Consider the following 16,099-nt stretch of genomic DNA (forward strand, 5'->3'; position numbering starts at 1 on the left):
CATCCCGGACCGTCACTTTCAACAGGCCGGAGACCCCTCCCCATTCGAAGGGGACGCAGGCCATTTGACACAGATTTTCGGAATTGTCGGCTGAGCGGACGGGGCAGAGAATGTTCGGCAGGATCTGCTCGGGCTTCACCAGGTGACAGCGGACGGCCGTCACACTGGCGCCTGTGTCACGTAAGGCCTCGGCCCGACGCCCATTAATGGTCACCCACTGGCCGTATTTCCGGGTGTTGGCGGGTAGGGGAGCCCGCGGGACCATGTCTTTTCCCCCTAGGCACGCTAGAACCATGGCGGCCGGTTCCCACTCTTGCTGGGCCGGCTCATATTCTTCCTGTTCCTCTGATAGTCGTTCTTCCCCCAGGGCGGCGGCAGCTACCTGGCGGGGCTTTGGTGTTTGGTTCTGCGGGCAGCTCGGGTCATTGGCGTAGTGGCCGACTCGCTGGCATCGGTGGCACGTGACGTTGGCTCGGAACCCCGGGCGCATCGGGGGGTTGCCCCGGCCGGCCGGGGGCGGGGCGCTGGCCACGGGGGTTGCCGGGATGGTGTCTCTCCCCCGCCCCTGGCCTCCTCCTCCTCCCCGGGGACGGTGCTGGCCTTGGTTGTTTCGGTTTTGCTCGTGTGGTCCTCTCCGGCCCACTCGGGTGCTTTCCCATCGGTCAGCTTCGGCGGCGAGTTGCCGGGGGTCAGTCAATTTACTGTCGAGGAGGTGCTGCCTGAGCTCGACGAAACAGTTGTTCGACAGGTGCTCCCATACCATAAGGTTAAAGAGTTGCTCGTAGGTCGTTACATGGCTCCCCTTGATCCAACCCTCGAAGGCTCGGATGAAGTAGTTGACGTACTCCACCCAAGTTGTACCCGGGATCCGGGTGCAGTCTCTGAACCTCTGGCGGTACATCTCGGGTGTGAGGCCGTAGCGGGTGAGGAGGGCAGCCTTCATGTGGTCGTAGGACGACATCTGGTGATCTGGGAGCTGCAATAGGGCATCGCGGCCTTCGTTGACGAACCTCCCCCATAGTCCGGCTCCCCAATCACTCCGGTCGATCCGGTGGGAGGTCATGGCGATCTCGTAGGCTTTGAACCACTGTTGTATGTCGTCTTCTCGGACATACTCTCGGACAACATCCTTGGGGATGTGGACTTTTTTCTCGGTTGCTCCCGGGGTGTGCGGTCGCTCAGGCACCCCCGGTTCTTTATTCTGTTTCCGAAGTTCTATTTCCGCCAGTTTGCGCTCGTGTTCAAGTGTTATTCTTTTTTCCTCGAGCTCTCTTTGTCTCTGTTTTTCTTCTCGCTCTTCTCGGAGCCGCAGATGTTCTAGATTTAGTTTCTGCTCGGCTAACTTTAGTTCACCGTCCATCTTGAGTCGTGCCATTTCTAACTCATGTAATCTGGTTCTTTCTCTTTCTTGGATCTCCTCCTGCGAGAGGCCCGTTCTCCACTCCTCGGGAGCCGTGGCGTTCCCCTCTGGTGCGACACTGTTTTGGTCGGGGGATCCGGTGACCCCAGTTTCTGCCCACGACTCAAGGGCGTGCTTCAAATCGTCTTTGGTACTCAGGCCGGTGGTAGCAATGCCTAGTTCCATGCAGAATTGTTTAAGTTCGCGGTGGCTATATTCTTCCAACTTATCCATTTGGAACTTTTCAGTGGAACCGCTATCTTTGGCTGACATCGTGGTTTTGTCGTGGGGTGAGCTACTCTCTGTACGATTACGCGTTGATTCGGATCGCGCCGCTGGCCACCAATGTTAGACGGACCGGGAGGGTCGGCCGAGGACAAGGGGAGAGGTCTCCGGGGAGAGCCGTCTCCAGCGATCGTACAGATAAATAACTTCCCCCCCCCCCACAGACAGACACCACACAAGGAGAAGATTCAGCGTTCTTTATAGGCAGTTTCTTAAGGTACGATGAAATGGTACAAGGAGGTCTGGACTCAGGGGTCCCCTCGATTCAAGTCTCTCAAGATGGGGAAAAGGGGGTAGCGGGACAGTCTGGTTACCAGTCTGGTAGTTGAGGTGGTATGGTGGATAGCTCACAATCCTCGAGCTCGGTGTTCTAGCTGGGACGGGCCGCGGCAGCGCCAGCAGGTCCCGGTGAGGATGGTCGATACACGGTCCGCGGCAGCGCCAGCAGGTCCCGGTGAAGATGGTCGTTACAACGGACCGCGGCAGCGCCAGCAGGTCCCGACGAGGATGGATGTTGCAGAAGGCCGCGGCAGCGCCAGCAGGCAGGACGATAGTTCACAAGGTAGGGCTACGGCAGCGCCAGTAGTCCGTCAAGGCTGAGTTCTCTCGGTGTCTCTCGACTCCAGGATACAACTACCGTCCTGCTCCGGAGCTGCCCTAGTTATAGGTCTGGCGCCCTTTGATGTCCGGACCCTCGCACTTGGAGGTCGGAGGGTCCGAGATGAAGGTGTCCAGACACCCAGCAGGGGGTGGAGCCAGCGCATGGGGGAGCTGGAGGCGATCGGCACCTGGCGGGGGAGAGCCCTTGACGCTTCGTTCTCCCATTGACCTGCCAAGTGGTCCGCTCACCTCCTGGGTGGATGGTGGTGCCGGGATGTCGGGGCCGGCCAGGCCCAGGGTTAGGGTCGGGTGGAGGCCACGCGGCCTCGTGGCGCAGGGCCCAAGATGGCGGCTTGATCCGGCCGGGGGAGCCGGTGGTGGCTCGGTCCCGTGATACATGGAGGTCCGGGGGCAGGAGTTCCGTCGGGAGACGGGGTGCGGGTGATTCTTGTGGGTCACGCCTGGCGGGCCGGGGCTTGGGCCCTGCCATGCGGGGAGGGAGCAAGCCCTTCGGGTGGCCTGTCCAACAGACGCCAACTCCGCAGCCACTGAACTCCACAGTTGGATCTCCAGATGCCCCAACAAGATCGCCCCCCTCTGCCACCTGGCCAAACCACGCCCCCCGAAGGCCGCCTGGTTCACCACCAAACTCAAAGTCGCCAGTCGCACCTGCAGACGCCTCAAGAAGACCTGGCGAAGCCGGAAAACCACAGAAGACTTTAACAACCACAGGAGAGCCCTGAAGAAGTACCACCAGGTCATAAGGGACACCAAACGGACCTTCATTAAGAGCAAAATCGATGCCAACGCAACCAACGCCAAGAAACTCTTCAACGTCATACAGCAATTCACCAAACCCCCCCAGTGAGGCCACAGACATCACACCATCCCAGGAACTCTGCAACAAGCTCAGCTCCTACTTCCATCAGAAAATCAGGGCCATCTACAACCATTTCAGCGACCAGGCGATTTTCACCACCCCTACCCCCGCCGATGACCACCAGCCAACCATCACCACCTGGTCTCCCGCCACGGTTGAAATCATCACCACGACCATGATGAAAACCCGGTCTGGAGTCCCAATGGACTCCTGCTTACCGCACATCTACCAGTGGGCCGCCACCACCATCGCCCCTGAACTACAACTGACCATCAACGCCTCCCTCCAATCCGGCATCTTCCCTGACATTTGGAAGCAAGTGGAAGTCAAGCCCCTCCTCAAGAAACCCACAGCCGACCCCACGGACCAAAAGAACTGCCGGCCCATCTCCCTGCTTCCTTTCACTGCCAGTCACCGAAAGACTCATGAATGCCCAGCTGACCGCGTTCATCAAAGAAAACGCCATCCTAGACACCTCCCAGTCCGGATTCTCCAGCAACCACAGCACCAAGACCCCCCTCCTCGCCGCCACCGACGACATCCGCATGCTACTCGACCAGGGACACACCGCAGCCCTCATCCTACTGGACCTCTCCGCAGCGTTCGACACCGTCTCACACCCCACCCTCAAAGCCAGACTGCACGACACCGGGATACAGGGAACCACCCTCAACCGGATCCGTTCCTTTCTCCTTGGCAGAATCCAGAGGATCAGACTCCCCCCTTCATCTCCGAATCCACAGATCTACTGCGGAGTTCCACAGGGATCATCGCTCAGCCCCACACGGTTCAACATCTACATGGCCCCTTCGCCGCCATCGTCAGACAGCACGGACTTAACATAGTATCTTAAGCCAATGACACCCAGCTCATCCTCTCCCTCACAAAGGATCCCGATGACACCAGGATTAGCTTCCAGGAAGGAATGAAGGACGTCGCGGCCTGGATGAAGGACAGCTGCCTGAAGCTCAACACTGAGAAAACATAGGTCCTCATCCTGGGACCCTCGACCTCCGCCTGGGACAACACAGGGTGGCCCTCTGCCCTCGGGAGCCCCCCACCCCGACAGACCACGCATGGAACTTTGGCATCATCCTGGACTCCTCCCTCTCCATGACCCACCAGATCAACGCTGTCGCCTCCAACAGCTGCAACTGCCTCTGCATCCTCCGAAAGACCTTCAAATGGATCCCCCTGAGCACAGAAAAACCATCACCCACGCACTCATAACCAGCAGACTGGACTACAGAAACGCCCTCTACGCCGGCATCAACAAGACCCTCCTACACAAGCTCCAAACCATCCAGAACGCCACGGCCAGACTCCGCGGCCAGACTCATGCTCAGGACTCCTCGGCACGAACACATGACGCAACCCCACCGCGACCTACACTGGCTTCCTGTAGAGATGAGCATAACCTTCAAGCTTCTCACACACACCTACAAATCCCTCCACAACATTGGATCCAAATACCTCAACGAAAGAGTCTGCTTCCACGCACCCAAAAGGAATCTCCGGTCTGCTGACCTCGCCCTAGCAGAAATCCCCCACATCCGCAGAAGCAGAGCAGGAGGAAGGGCGTTCGCCTACATCGCAGCCAGGACCTGGAACGAGCTCCCAATCAGCACCAGATGCTCCCCGAACCTGCACGCCTTCAGGAAGGACCTCAAGACCTGGCTCTTCAACTGAGTAGGAGCTGCCTCCCCCCGCCCCTCCCAGCGCCTTGAGACCCTCATGGGTGAGTAGCTTGCTCTATAAACCCCCTGACTGATTGATTACTTACCTCACTTAGCTCACGGGCACTCTGAAAACACTGGTAACTTGTAGTAACATTAAATGAAAGTTCAAGCCATGGCTAGCTTTTCCCCTGACTGAGCACCAGTGACACTTGTGTGCCACATGCTTGCAAAAGTCCCAGATAGCGCTTTGGAGTATCCCTTAGGCATAACCAGGGGTAATTATCACTTTTTGTGAGACGTATGTGCACTTCTTTGGTAAACCACTATGTGACTTCACACACTGCCAGCAAAAACAGGAACTTCGAAAACTACACTGGCAAAAAGCATAAAAACTTTTCACCTCCCTAGTTGTCAGCTGGAATTTGATGGCCGATGCTGTCACTGCTGGATGGCTTACCTTCATTATAGTGGGGAGAGGTACAGCAGACCACAGATCCACTAATGCAGAGATCACATTTACCTAGAGTCACTCTGATTCCTCACCTGAGACATCTTCACGTGTTCTAGATGGATTTGTCTCCAGTGGTCTCCTCTCTGGCCCAGTTCCTGAGATCTTACGCAGGGTGTAGCCGAGGGGGTCCCTGCTCCAGGGTGCCTTAGGCCCTTTAACTCCTGACACCCCTTGTGGGAAGAGTCATCGCTTTAGGCATGGAGACACCTTGGCCAGCCCTGTCCATGGAGCTGGTTCTTCCTGAGTCTTGCCTCTGAAGTCTTTCCTTCACAAGAGTAATCTCACAGTAGCTGGAATCACTGGTGTAGGTAGGCCACGCAGAGCTGTGCCAGTGGCGCCTGCAGCAAATGTCCCCCAGAATGCACCTGGCTATCCCCTCCTGCAGTGACACCATCCATGGCATCCTGCCTGCTCGAGGATAAGTCGGCTCTTGAGAGAACTACATCTGATTTCCAATCAGTTCCTTCGTTACATTTTTCATATTTTACCCTCAGTGTTCAATGAAATGGCTGCCTGTGTCTTCTGCAGCCGCGCTTGCATCAGTGACTGTCTTCATCTGGTCTACGAGGAAGGCCAGGAGCCAGCATCATAGTCACATGCGTGGATTCCAGGATCCAGCATCATGGTCACGGGCATGGAGTCCAGGACCCAGCATCATGATCACAGTGTGGAGTGCAGGATCCAGCATCATGGTTACATGCGTGGATTCCAGGATCCAGCATCATGGTCACAGCGTGTAGTACAGGATCCATCATCATGGTTACATGCATGGATTCCAGGATCCAGCATCATGGTCACAGCGTGTAGTGCAGGATCCATCATCATGGTTACATGCGTGGATTCCGGGATCCAGCATCATGGTCACAGCGTGTAGTGCAGGATCCATCATCTAGGTTACATGCGTGGATTCCAGGATCCAGCATCATGGTCACAGCGTGTAGTGCAGGATCCATCATCAAGGTTACATGCGTGGATTCTAGGATCCAGCATCATGGTCACAGCGTGTAGTGCAGGATCCATCATCATGGTTACATGCGTGGATTCCAGGATCCAGCATCATGGTTACATGTGTGGTGTCCAGGATCCAGCATTATGATCACATGCTTGGAGTCCAGGATCCAGCATCAGGGTCACGGGTGTGGAGTCCAGGACCCAGCATCATGGTCACAGCATGTAGTGCAGGATCCATCATCAAGGTTACATGCGTGGATTCCAGGATCCAGCATCATGGTCACAGCGTGTAGTGCAGGATCCATCATCATGGTTACATGCGTGGATTCCAGTATCCAGCATCATGGTCACAGCGTGTAGTGCTGGATCCATCATCATGGTTACATGCGTGGATTCCAGGACCCAGCATCATGGTCACGGGCATGGAGTCCAGGACCCAGCATCATGGTCACGGCGTGGAGTGCAGGAGCCAGCATCATGGTTACATGCGTGGATTCCAGGATCCAGCATCATGGTCACAGCGTGTAGTGCAGGATCCATCATCATGGTTACATGCGTGGATTCCAGGACCCAGCATCATGGTCACGGGCATGGAGTCCAGGACCCAGCATCATAGTCACATGCGTGGAGTCCAGGATCCATCATCATGGTCACGGGCATGGAGTCCAGGACCCAGCATCATGGTCACAGCGTGGAGTGCAGGATCCGGCATCATGGTTACATGCGTGGATTCCAGGATCCAGCATCATGGTCACAGCGTGTAGTGCAGGATCCATCATCAAGGTTACATGCGTGGATTCCAGGATCCAGCATCATGGTCACAGCGTGTAGTGCAGGATCCATCATCATGGTTACATGCGTGGATTCCAGGATCCAGCATCATGGTCACAGCGTGTAGTGCAGGATCCATCATCAAGGTTACATGCGTGGATTCCAGGATCCAGCATCATGGTCACAGCGTGTAGTGCAGGATCCATCATCATGGTTACATGCGTGGATTCCAGGATCCAGCATCATGGTTACATGTGTGGTGTCTAGGATCCAGCATTATGATCACATGCTTGGAGTCCAGGATCCAGCATCAGGGTCACAGCGTGTAGTGCAGGATCCATCATCATGGTTACATGCGTGGATTCCAGGACCCAGCATCATGGTCACGGGCATGGAGTCCAGGACCCAGCATCATAGTCACATGCGTGGAGTCCAGGATCCATCATCATGGTCACGGGCATGGAGTCCAGGACCCAGCATTATGGTCACAGCGTGGAGTGCAGGATCCGGCATCATGGTTACATGCGTGGATTCCAGGATCCAGCTTCATGGACACAGCGTGTAGTGCAGGATCCATCATCAAGGTTACATGCGTGGATTCCAGGATCCAGCATCATGGTCACAGCGTGTAGTGCAGGATCCATCATCATGGTTACATGCGTGGATTCCAGGATCCAGCATCATGGTCACAGCGTGTAGTGCAGGATCCATCATCAAGGTTACATGCGTGGATTCCAGGATCCAGCATCATGGTCACAGCGTGTAGTGCAGGATCCATCATCATGGTTACATGCGTGGATTCCAGGATCCAGCATCATGGTTACATGCGTGGATTCCAGGATCCAGCATCATGGTTACATGTGTGGTGTCTAGGATCCAGCATTATGATCACATGCTTGGAGTCCAGGATCCAGCATCAGGGTCACGGGTGTGGAGTCCAGGACCCAGCATCATGGTCACAGCGTGGAGTGCAGGACCCAGCTTCATGGTTACATGCGTGGATTCCAGGATCCAGCATCATGGTCAAAGCGTGTAGTGCAGGATCCATCATCATGGTTACATGCGTGGATTCCAGGATCCAGCATCATGGTCACAGCGTGTAGTGCAGGATCCATCATCATGGTTACATGCGTGGATTCCAGGATCCAGCATCATGGTTACATGTGTGGTGTCTAGGATCCAGCATTATGATCACATGCTTGGAGTCCAGGATCCAGCATCAGGGTCACGGCCATGGAGTCCAGGACCCAGCATCATGGTCACATGCGTGGAGTCCAGGATCCATCATCATGGTCACATGCGTGGAGTCCAGGATCCATCATCATGGTTATGTGCGTGGATTCCAGGACCCAGCATCATGGTCACATGCGTGGATTCCAGGATCCAGCATCATGGTCACGTGCTTTAAGTTCAAGATCCAGCATCATGGTCAAGTGATTGTAATCCAGGATCCATCATCATGGTTACATGCATGGATTCCAGGATCCAGCATCAGGATCACATGCGTGTAGTGCAGGATCCATCATCATGGTTACATGCGTGGATTCCAGGATCCAGCATCAGGATCACATGCGTGGATTCCAGGATCCAGCATCATGGTCACGTGCTTTAAGTTCAAGATCCAGCATCATGGTCAAGTGATTGTAATCCAGGATCCATCATCATGGTTACAGGTGTGGTGTCCATGATCCAGCATCATGGTCAGATGCCTGGAGTCCACCATCAATGGCATAGTTCATCCTGACCCTTACATGGTGGTCATCTGCCTGTTGCCCTTGTGAGGTCCCTCTCTTGTCTCCCACTGGAGGGAGGTGTTAGGGGGTCCCCTGCTGCCTCAGCTCTGTGTGGACCTCCCCTCAGCAGCTGATTGGTCATTGATGACCAGCATGGACGATCATTCACAGAGCGACTGTGAGGGACCTCATGAACCTCTTCTCTACTTAATTTGTTTCTTTCTTCATTTCATGGATTTACTACCGTATCTCATGAACCAGAAAACCCCTATCTTCATCTCATGCATTTACCTCTCCATCCCATGAGCCCCTACTCCACTCCAGATGCCGCCTTCTTCATCTAATGTGCTTACTCCTACACCTCATGGAGCACCCTTCCGCTTACAACACTTCCTTATATTCATGTACTAATCCCTCTTTCCCAAAAGCCCCTAATATCCTTCAAACACATTCTTCATCTCATGTATTTACTCCTGCATCTCATGAATCCCTCTTTCCCAAAAGCCCCTAATATCCTTCAAACACATTCTTCATCTCATGTATTTACTCCTGCATCTCATGAACCCCTCTTTCGCATAAGCCCCTAATATCCTTCAAACACATTCTTCATCTCATGTATTTACTCCTGCATCTCATGAACCCCTCTTTCCCATAAGCCCCTAATATCCTTCAAACACATTCTTCATCTCATGTATTTACTCCTGCATCTCATGAACCCCTCTTTCCCATAAGCCCCTAATATCCTTCAAACACATTCTTCATCTCATGTATTTACTCCTGCATCTCATGAATCCCTCTTTCCCAAAAGCCCCTAATATCCTTCAAACACATTCTTCATCTCATGTATTTACTCCTGCATCTCATGAACCCCTCTTTCCCATAAGCCTCTAATATCCTTCAAACACATTCTTCATCTCATGTATTTACTCCTGCATCTCATGAACCCCTCTTTCCCAAAAGCCCCTAATATCCTTCAAACACATTCTTCATCTCATGTACTTCCCCCTCTATCCTGGAGTCCCTCCTCCACTTCAGGCACTGTCCTCTTCATCTCCTGTCTCCTGCATCTCATGAACCAGTCTTGCACTTCAAACATCCCTGTCTTCACCTCAGGTACTTACCCCCACCTCATGAACTCCTACTCCACATCAGTCACACCTCTTCATCTCATGGACCTTTCTTGCAGCCGAACAGGTCTTCACCTCCATTTCAGACACGGTTCCTCTGAATCCCGACGCACCTTCTCACGCTCTACCTCTTCCATACCATGCGTCTGACGTAGCACGTCCTCCACGTGGTGATCCATTTCCGGTAGATCTGGAATGCTTGACAACTGGTCGGTGTTTCACCGGTCCAAAGAGGGAGCGCAGGGTGAACGTTCCGTCCTAAACAATAAACACGAGGGGTGTAAAGACAAGCACAGAGCACAAGTAGAAAGTATTTTTTTCTATCAAGGAAGTTAGGATAACTTTCTTGAAAGGGTGCCTGTTTTCCAGGATTTGAGTTTCCTTTTAATACAATAAATTCTCTAACAATCGGCGCAAATTTCAGGAAATTGCTTCCGTCTTTATTCATCGTGTCCCCCAGTTCTTCACATAAAGTGATAATGTGTATATTACACAGCTAATATTGCATATTTGCGTAGTGTATGACACTGACTTGTTGGTACTCCACCCTAGTAAGGCTGTCCTATGAGAAATGGTTTTGGATACAATAGCATTAAATGGAGGGTCCAGGGGGGCTTGCATTGTTAGTGAGTATACTATATATGTGTCTGCCTTAAGAGGGGGCAGTTTCCATATCTGGCACTCAGGCCCCACCCACTGTTACCAAGTTCCTCCCAACGCCTTGCTACAGTTCAGTAGCCCTCTTGTCACTCACACTTGTGTGCTCTTCTTCGCAGGGGGACAGTGGGGGCCCCCTGATGTGCAGGCGGTTGCAGCACAAGACGTGGTACCAGGTGGGAATCGTCAGCTGGGGCAAAGGCTGTGGCCGGAAGAGGAGTCCTGGCATCTACACCCTGGTCGCCTCCAACAGCTGCAACTGCCTCTGCATCCTCCGAAAGACCTTCAAATGGATCCCCCTGAGCACAGAAAAACCATCACCCACGCACTCATAACCAGCAGACTGGACTACAGAAACGCCCTCTACGCCGGCATCAACAAGACCCTCCTACACAAGCTCCAAACCATCCAGAACGCCACGGCCAGACTCCGCGGCCAGACTCATGCTCAGGACTCCTCGGCACGAACACATGACGCAACCCCACCGCGACCTACACTGGCTTCCCGTAGAGATGAGCATAACCTTCAAGCTTCTCACACACACCTACAAATCCCTCCACAACATTGGATCCAAATACCTCAACGAAAGAGTCTGCTTCCACGCACCAAAAGGAATCTCCGGTCTGCTGACCTCGCCCTAGCAGAAATCCCCCACATCCGCAGAAGCAGAGCAGGAGGAAGGGCGTTCGCCTACATCGCAGCCAGGACCTGGAACGAGCTCCCAATCAGCACCAGATGCTCCCCGAACCTGCACGCCTTCAGGAAGGACCTCAAGACCTGGCTCTTCAACTGAGTAGGAGCTGCCTCCCCCCGCCCCTCCCAGCGCCTTGAGACCCTCATGGGTGAGTAGCGTGCTCTATAAACCCCCTGACTGATTGATTACTTACCTCACTTAGCTCACGGGCACTCTGAAAACACTGGTAACTTGTAGTAACATTAAATGAAAGTTCAAGCCATGGCTAGCTTTTCCCCTGACTGAGCACCAGTGACACTTGTGTGCCACATGCTTGCAAAAGTCCCAGATAGCGCTTTGGAGTATCCCTTAGGCATAACCAGGGGTAATTATCACTTTTTGTGAGACGTATGTGCACTTCTTTGGTAAACCACTATGTGACTTCACACACTGCCAGCAAAAACAGGAACTTCGAAAACTACACTGGCAAAAAGCATAAAAACTTTTCAACTCCCTAGTTGTCAGCTGGAATTTGATGGCCGATGCTGTCACTGCTGGATGGCTTACCTTCATTATAGTGGGGAGAGGTACAGCAGACCACAGATCCACTAATGCAGAGATCACATTTACCTAGAGTCACTCTGATTCCTCACCTGAGACATCTTCACGTGTTCTAGATGGATTTGTCTCCAGTGGTCTCCTCTCTGGCCCAGTTCCTGAGATCTTACGCAGGGTGTAGCCGAGGGGGTCCCTGCTCCAGGGTGCCTTAGGCCCTTTAACTCCTGACACCCCTTGTGGGAAGAGTCATCGCTTTAGGCATGGAGACACCTTGGCCAGCCCTGTCCATGGAGCTGGTTCTTCCTGAGTCTTGCCTCTGAAGTCTTTCCTTCACAAGAGTAATCTCACAGTAGCTGGAATCACTGGTGTAGGTAGGCCACGCAGAGCCGTGCCAGTGGCGCCTGCAGCAAATGTCCCCCAGAATGCACCTGGCTATCCCCTCCTGCAGTGACACCATCCATGGCATCCTGCCTGCTCGAGGATAAGTCGGCTCTTGAGAGAACTACATCTGATTTCCAATCAGTTCCTTCGTTACATTTTTCATATTTTACCCTCAGTGTTCAATGAAATGGCTGCCTGTGTCTTCTGCAGCCGCGCTTGCATCAGTGACTGTCTTCATCTGGCCTACGAGGAAGGCCAGGACTCAGCATCATAGTCACATGCGTGGATTCCAGGATCCAGCATCATGGTCACGGGCATGGAGTCCAGGACCCAGCATCATGGTCACAGTGTGGAGTGCAGGATCCAGCATCATGGTTACATGCGTGGATTCCAGGATCCAGCATCATGGTCACAGCGTGTAGTGCAGGATCCATCATCATGGTTACATGCATGGATTCCAGGATCCAGCATCATGGTCACAGCGTGTAGTGCAGGATCCATCATCATGGTTACATGCGTGGATTCCGGGATCCAGCATCATGGTCACAGCGTGTAGTGCAGGATCCATCATCAAGGTTACATGCGTGGATTCTAGGATCCAGCATCATGGTCACAGCGTGTAGTGCAGGATCCATCATCATGGTTACATGCGTGGATTCCAGGATCCAGCATCATGGTTACATGTGTGGTGTCCAGGATCCAGCATTATGATCACATGCTTGGAGTCCAGGATCCAGCATCAGGGTCACGGGTGTGGAGTCCAGGACCCAGCATCATGGTCACAGCATGTAGTGCAGGATCCATCATCAAGGTTACATGCGTGGATTCCAGGATCCAGCATCATGGTCACAGCGTGTAGTGCAGGATCCATCATCATGGTTACATGCGTGGATTCCAGGATCCAGCATCATGGTCACAGCGTGTAGTGCAGGATCCATCATCAAGGTTACATGCGTGGATTCTAGGATCCAGCATCATGGTCACAGCGTGTAGTGCAGGATCCATCATCATGGTTACATGCGTGGATTCCAGGATCCAGCATCATGGTTACATGTGTGGTGTCCAGGATCCAGTATTATGATCACATGCTTGGAGTCCAGGATCCAGCATCAGGGTCACGGGTGTGGAGTCCAGGACCCAGCATCATGGTCACAGCATGTAGTGCAGGATCCATCATCAAGGTTACATGCGTGGATTCCAGGATCCAGCATCATGGTCACAGCATGTAGTGCAGGATCCATCATCATGGTTACATGCGTGGATTCCAGGACCCAGCATCATGGTCACGGGCATGGAGTCCAGGACCCAGCATCATGGTCACGGCGTGGAGTGCAGGAGCCAGCATCATGGTTACATGCGTGGATTCCAGGATCCAGCATCATGGTCACAGCGTGTAGTGCAGGATCCATCATCATGGTTACATGCGTGGATTCCAGGACCCAGCATCATGGTCACGGGCATGGAGTCCAGGACCCAGCATCATAGTCACATGCGTGGAGTCCAGGATCCATCATCATGGTCACGGGCATGGAGTCCAGGACCCAGCATCATGGTCACAGCGTGGAGTGCAGGATCCGGCATCATGGTTACATGCGTGGATTCCAGGATCCAGCATCATGGTCACAGCGTGTAGTGCAGGATCCATCATCAAGGTTACATGCGTGGATTCCAGGATCCAGCATCATGGTCACAGCGTGTAGTGCAGGATCCATCATCATGGTTACATGCGTGGATTCCAGGATCCAGCATCATGGTCACAGCGTGTAGTGCAGGATCCATCATCAAGGTTACATGCGTGGATTCCAGGATCCAGCATCATGGTCACAGCGTGTAGTGCAGGATCCATCATCATGGTTACATGCGTGGATTCCAGGATCCAGCATCATGGTTACATGTGTGGATTCCAGGATCCAGCATCATGGTTACATGTGTGGTGTCTAGGATCCAGCATTATGATCACATGCTTGGAGTCCAGGATCCAGCATCAGGGTCACGGGTGTGGAGTCCAGGACCCAGCATCATTGTCACAGCGTGGAGTGCAGGACCCAGCTTCATGGTTACATGCGTGGATTCCAGGATCCAGCATCATGGTCACAGCGTGTAGTGCAGGATCCATCATCATGGTTACATGCGTGGATTCCAGGATCCAGCATCATGGTCACAGCGTGTAGTGCAGGATCCATCATCATGGTTACATGCGTGGATTCCAGGATCCAGCATCATGGTTACATGTGTGGTGTCTAGGATCCAGCATTATGATCACATGCTTGGAGTCCAGGATCCAGCATCAGGGTCACGGCCATGGAGTCCAGGACCCAGCATCATGGTCACATGCGTGGAGTCCAGGATCCATCATCATGGTCACATGCGTGGAGTCCAGGATCCATCATCATGGTTATGTGCGTGGATTCCAGGACCCAGCATCATGGTCACATGCGTGGATTCCAGGATCCAGCATCATGGTCACGTGCTTTAAGTTCAAGATCCAGCATCATGGTCAAGTGATTGTAATCCAGGATCCATCATCATGGTTACATGCATGGATTCCAGGATCCAGCATCAGGATCACATGCGTGTAGTGCAGGATCCATCATCATGGTTACATGCGTGGATTCCAGGATCCAGCATCAGGATCACATGCGTGGATTCCAGGATCCAGCATCATGGTCACGTGCTTTAAGTTCAAGATCCAGCATCATGGTCAAGTGATTGTAATCCAGGATCCATCATCATGGTTACAGGTGTGGTGTCCATGATCCAGCATCATGGTCAGATGCCTGGAGTCCACCATCAATGGCATAGTTCATCCTGACCCTTACATGGTGGTCATCTGCCTGTTGCCCTTGTGAGGTCCCTCTCTTGTCTCCCACTGGAGGGAGGTGTTAGGGGGTCCCCTGCTGCCTCAGCTCTGTGTGGACCTCCCCTCAGCAGCTGATTGGTCATTGATGACCAGCATGGACGATCATTCACAGAGCGACTGTGAGGGACCTCATGAACCTCTTCTCTACTTAATTTGTTTCTTTCTTCATTTCATGGATTTACTACCGTATCTCATGAACCAGAAAACCCCTATCTTCATCTCATGCATTTACCTCTCCATCCCATGAGCCCCTACTCCACTTCAGATGCCGCCTTCTTCATCTAATGTGCTTACCCCTATACCTCATGGAGCACCCTTCCGCTTACAACACTGCCTTATATTCATGTACTAATCCCTCTTTCCCAAAAGCCCCTAATATCCTTCAAACACATTCTTCATCTCATGTATTTACTCCTGCATCTCATGAACCCCTCTTTCCCATAAGCCCCTAATATCCTTCAAACACATTCTTCATCTCATGTACTCCCCCCTCCATCCTGGAGTCCCTCCTCCACTTCAGGCACTGTCCTCTTCATCTCCTGTCTCCTGCATCTCATGAACCAGTCTTGCACTTCAAACATCCCTGTCTTCACCTCAGGTACTTACCCCCACCTCATGAACTCCTACTCCACATCAGTCACACCTCTTCATCTCATGGACCTTTCTTGCAGCCGAACAGGTCTTCACCTCCATTTCAGACACGGTTCCTCTGAATCCCGGCGCACCTTCTCACGCTCTACCTCTTCCATACCATGCGTCTGACGTAGCACGTCCTCCACGTGGTGATCCATTTCCGGTAGATCTGGAATGCTTGACAACTGGTCGGTGTTTCACCGGTCCAAAGAGGGAGCGCAGGGTGAACGTTCCGTCCTAAACAATAAACACGAGGGGTGTAAAGACAAGCACAGAGCACAAATAGAAAGTATTTTTTTCTATCAAGGAAGTTAGGATAACTTTCTTGAAAGGGTGCCTGTTTTCCAGGATTTGAGTTTCCTTTTAATACAATAAATTCTCTAACAATCGGCGCAAATTTC

At 52.9% G+C, this 16,099-nt stretch overlaps 1 protein-coding gene across 1 annotated transcript in view; it reads left to right on the plus strand.

Annotated features, from left to right (window-relative positions):
- LOC146783025 (serine protease 55-like) overlaps window positions 1-16,099 on the plus strand; it is a 75,029-nt gene that overhangs the window by 46,367 nt on the left and 12,563 nt on the right. Inside the window, exon 5 of the mRNA XM_085637268.1 lies at window positions 10,713-10,832. Coding sequence (XP_085493394.1) covers window positions 10,713-10,832 — 120 coding nt within the window. The remainder of the gene's footprint in view (window positions 1-10,712; window positions 10,833-16,099) is intronic.

The sequence above is a fragment of the Triturus cristatus genome, chromosome 12, assembly GCF_964204655.1.
Source record: "Triturus cristatus chromosome 12, aTriCri1.1, whole genome shotgun sequence".
NCBI lineage: Eukaryota > Metazoa > Chordata > Amphibia > Caudata > Salamandridae > Triturus > Triturus cristatus.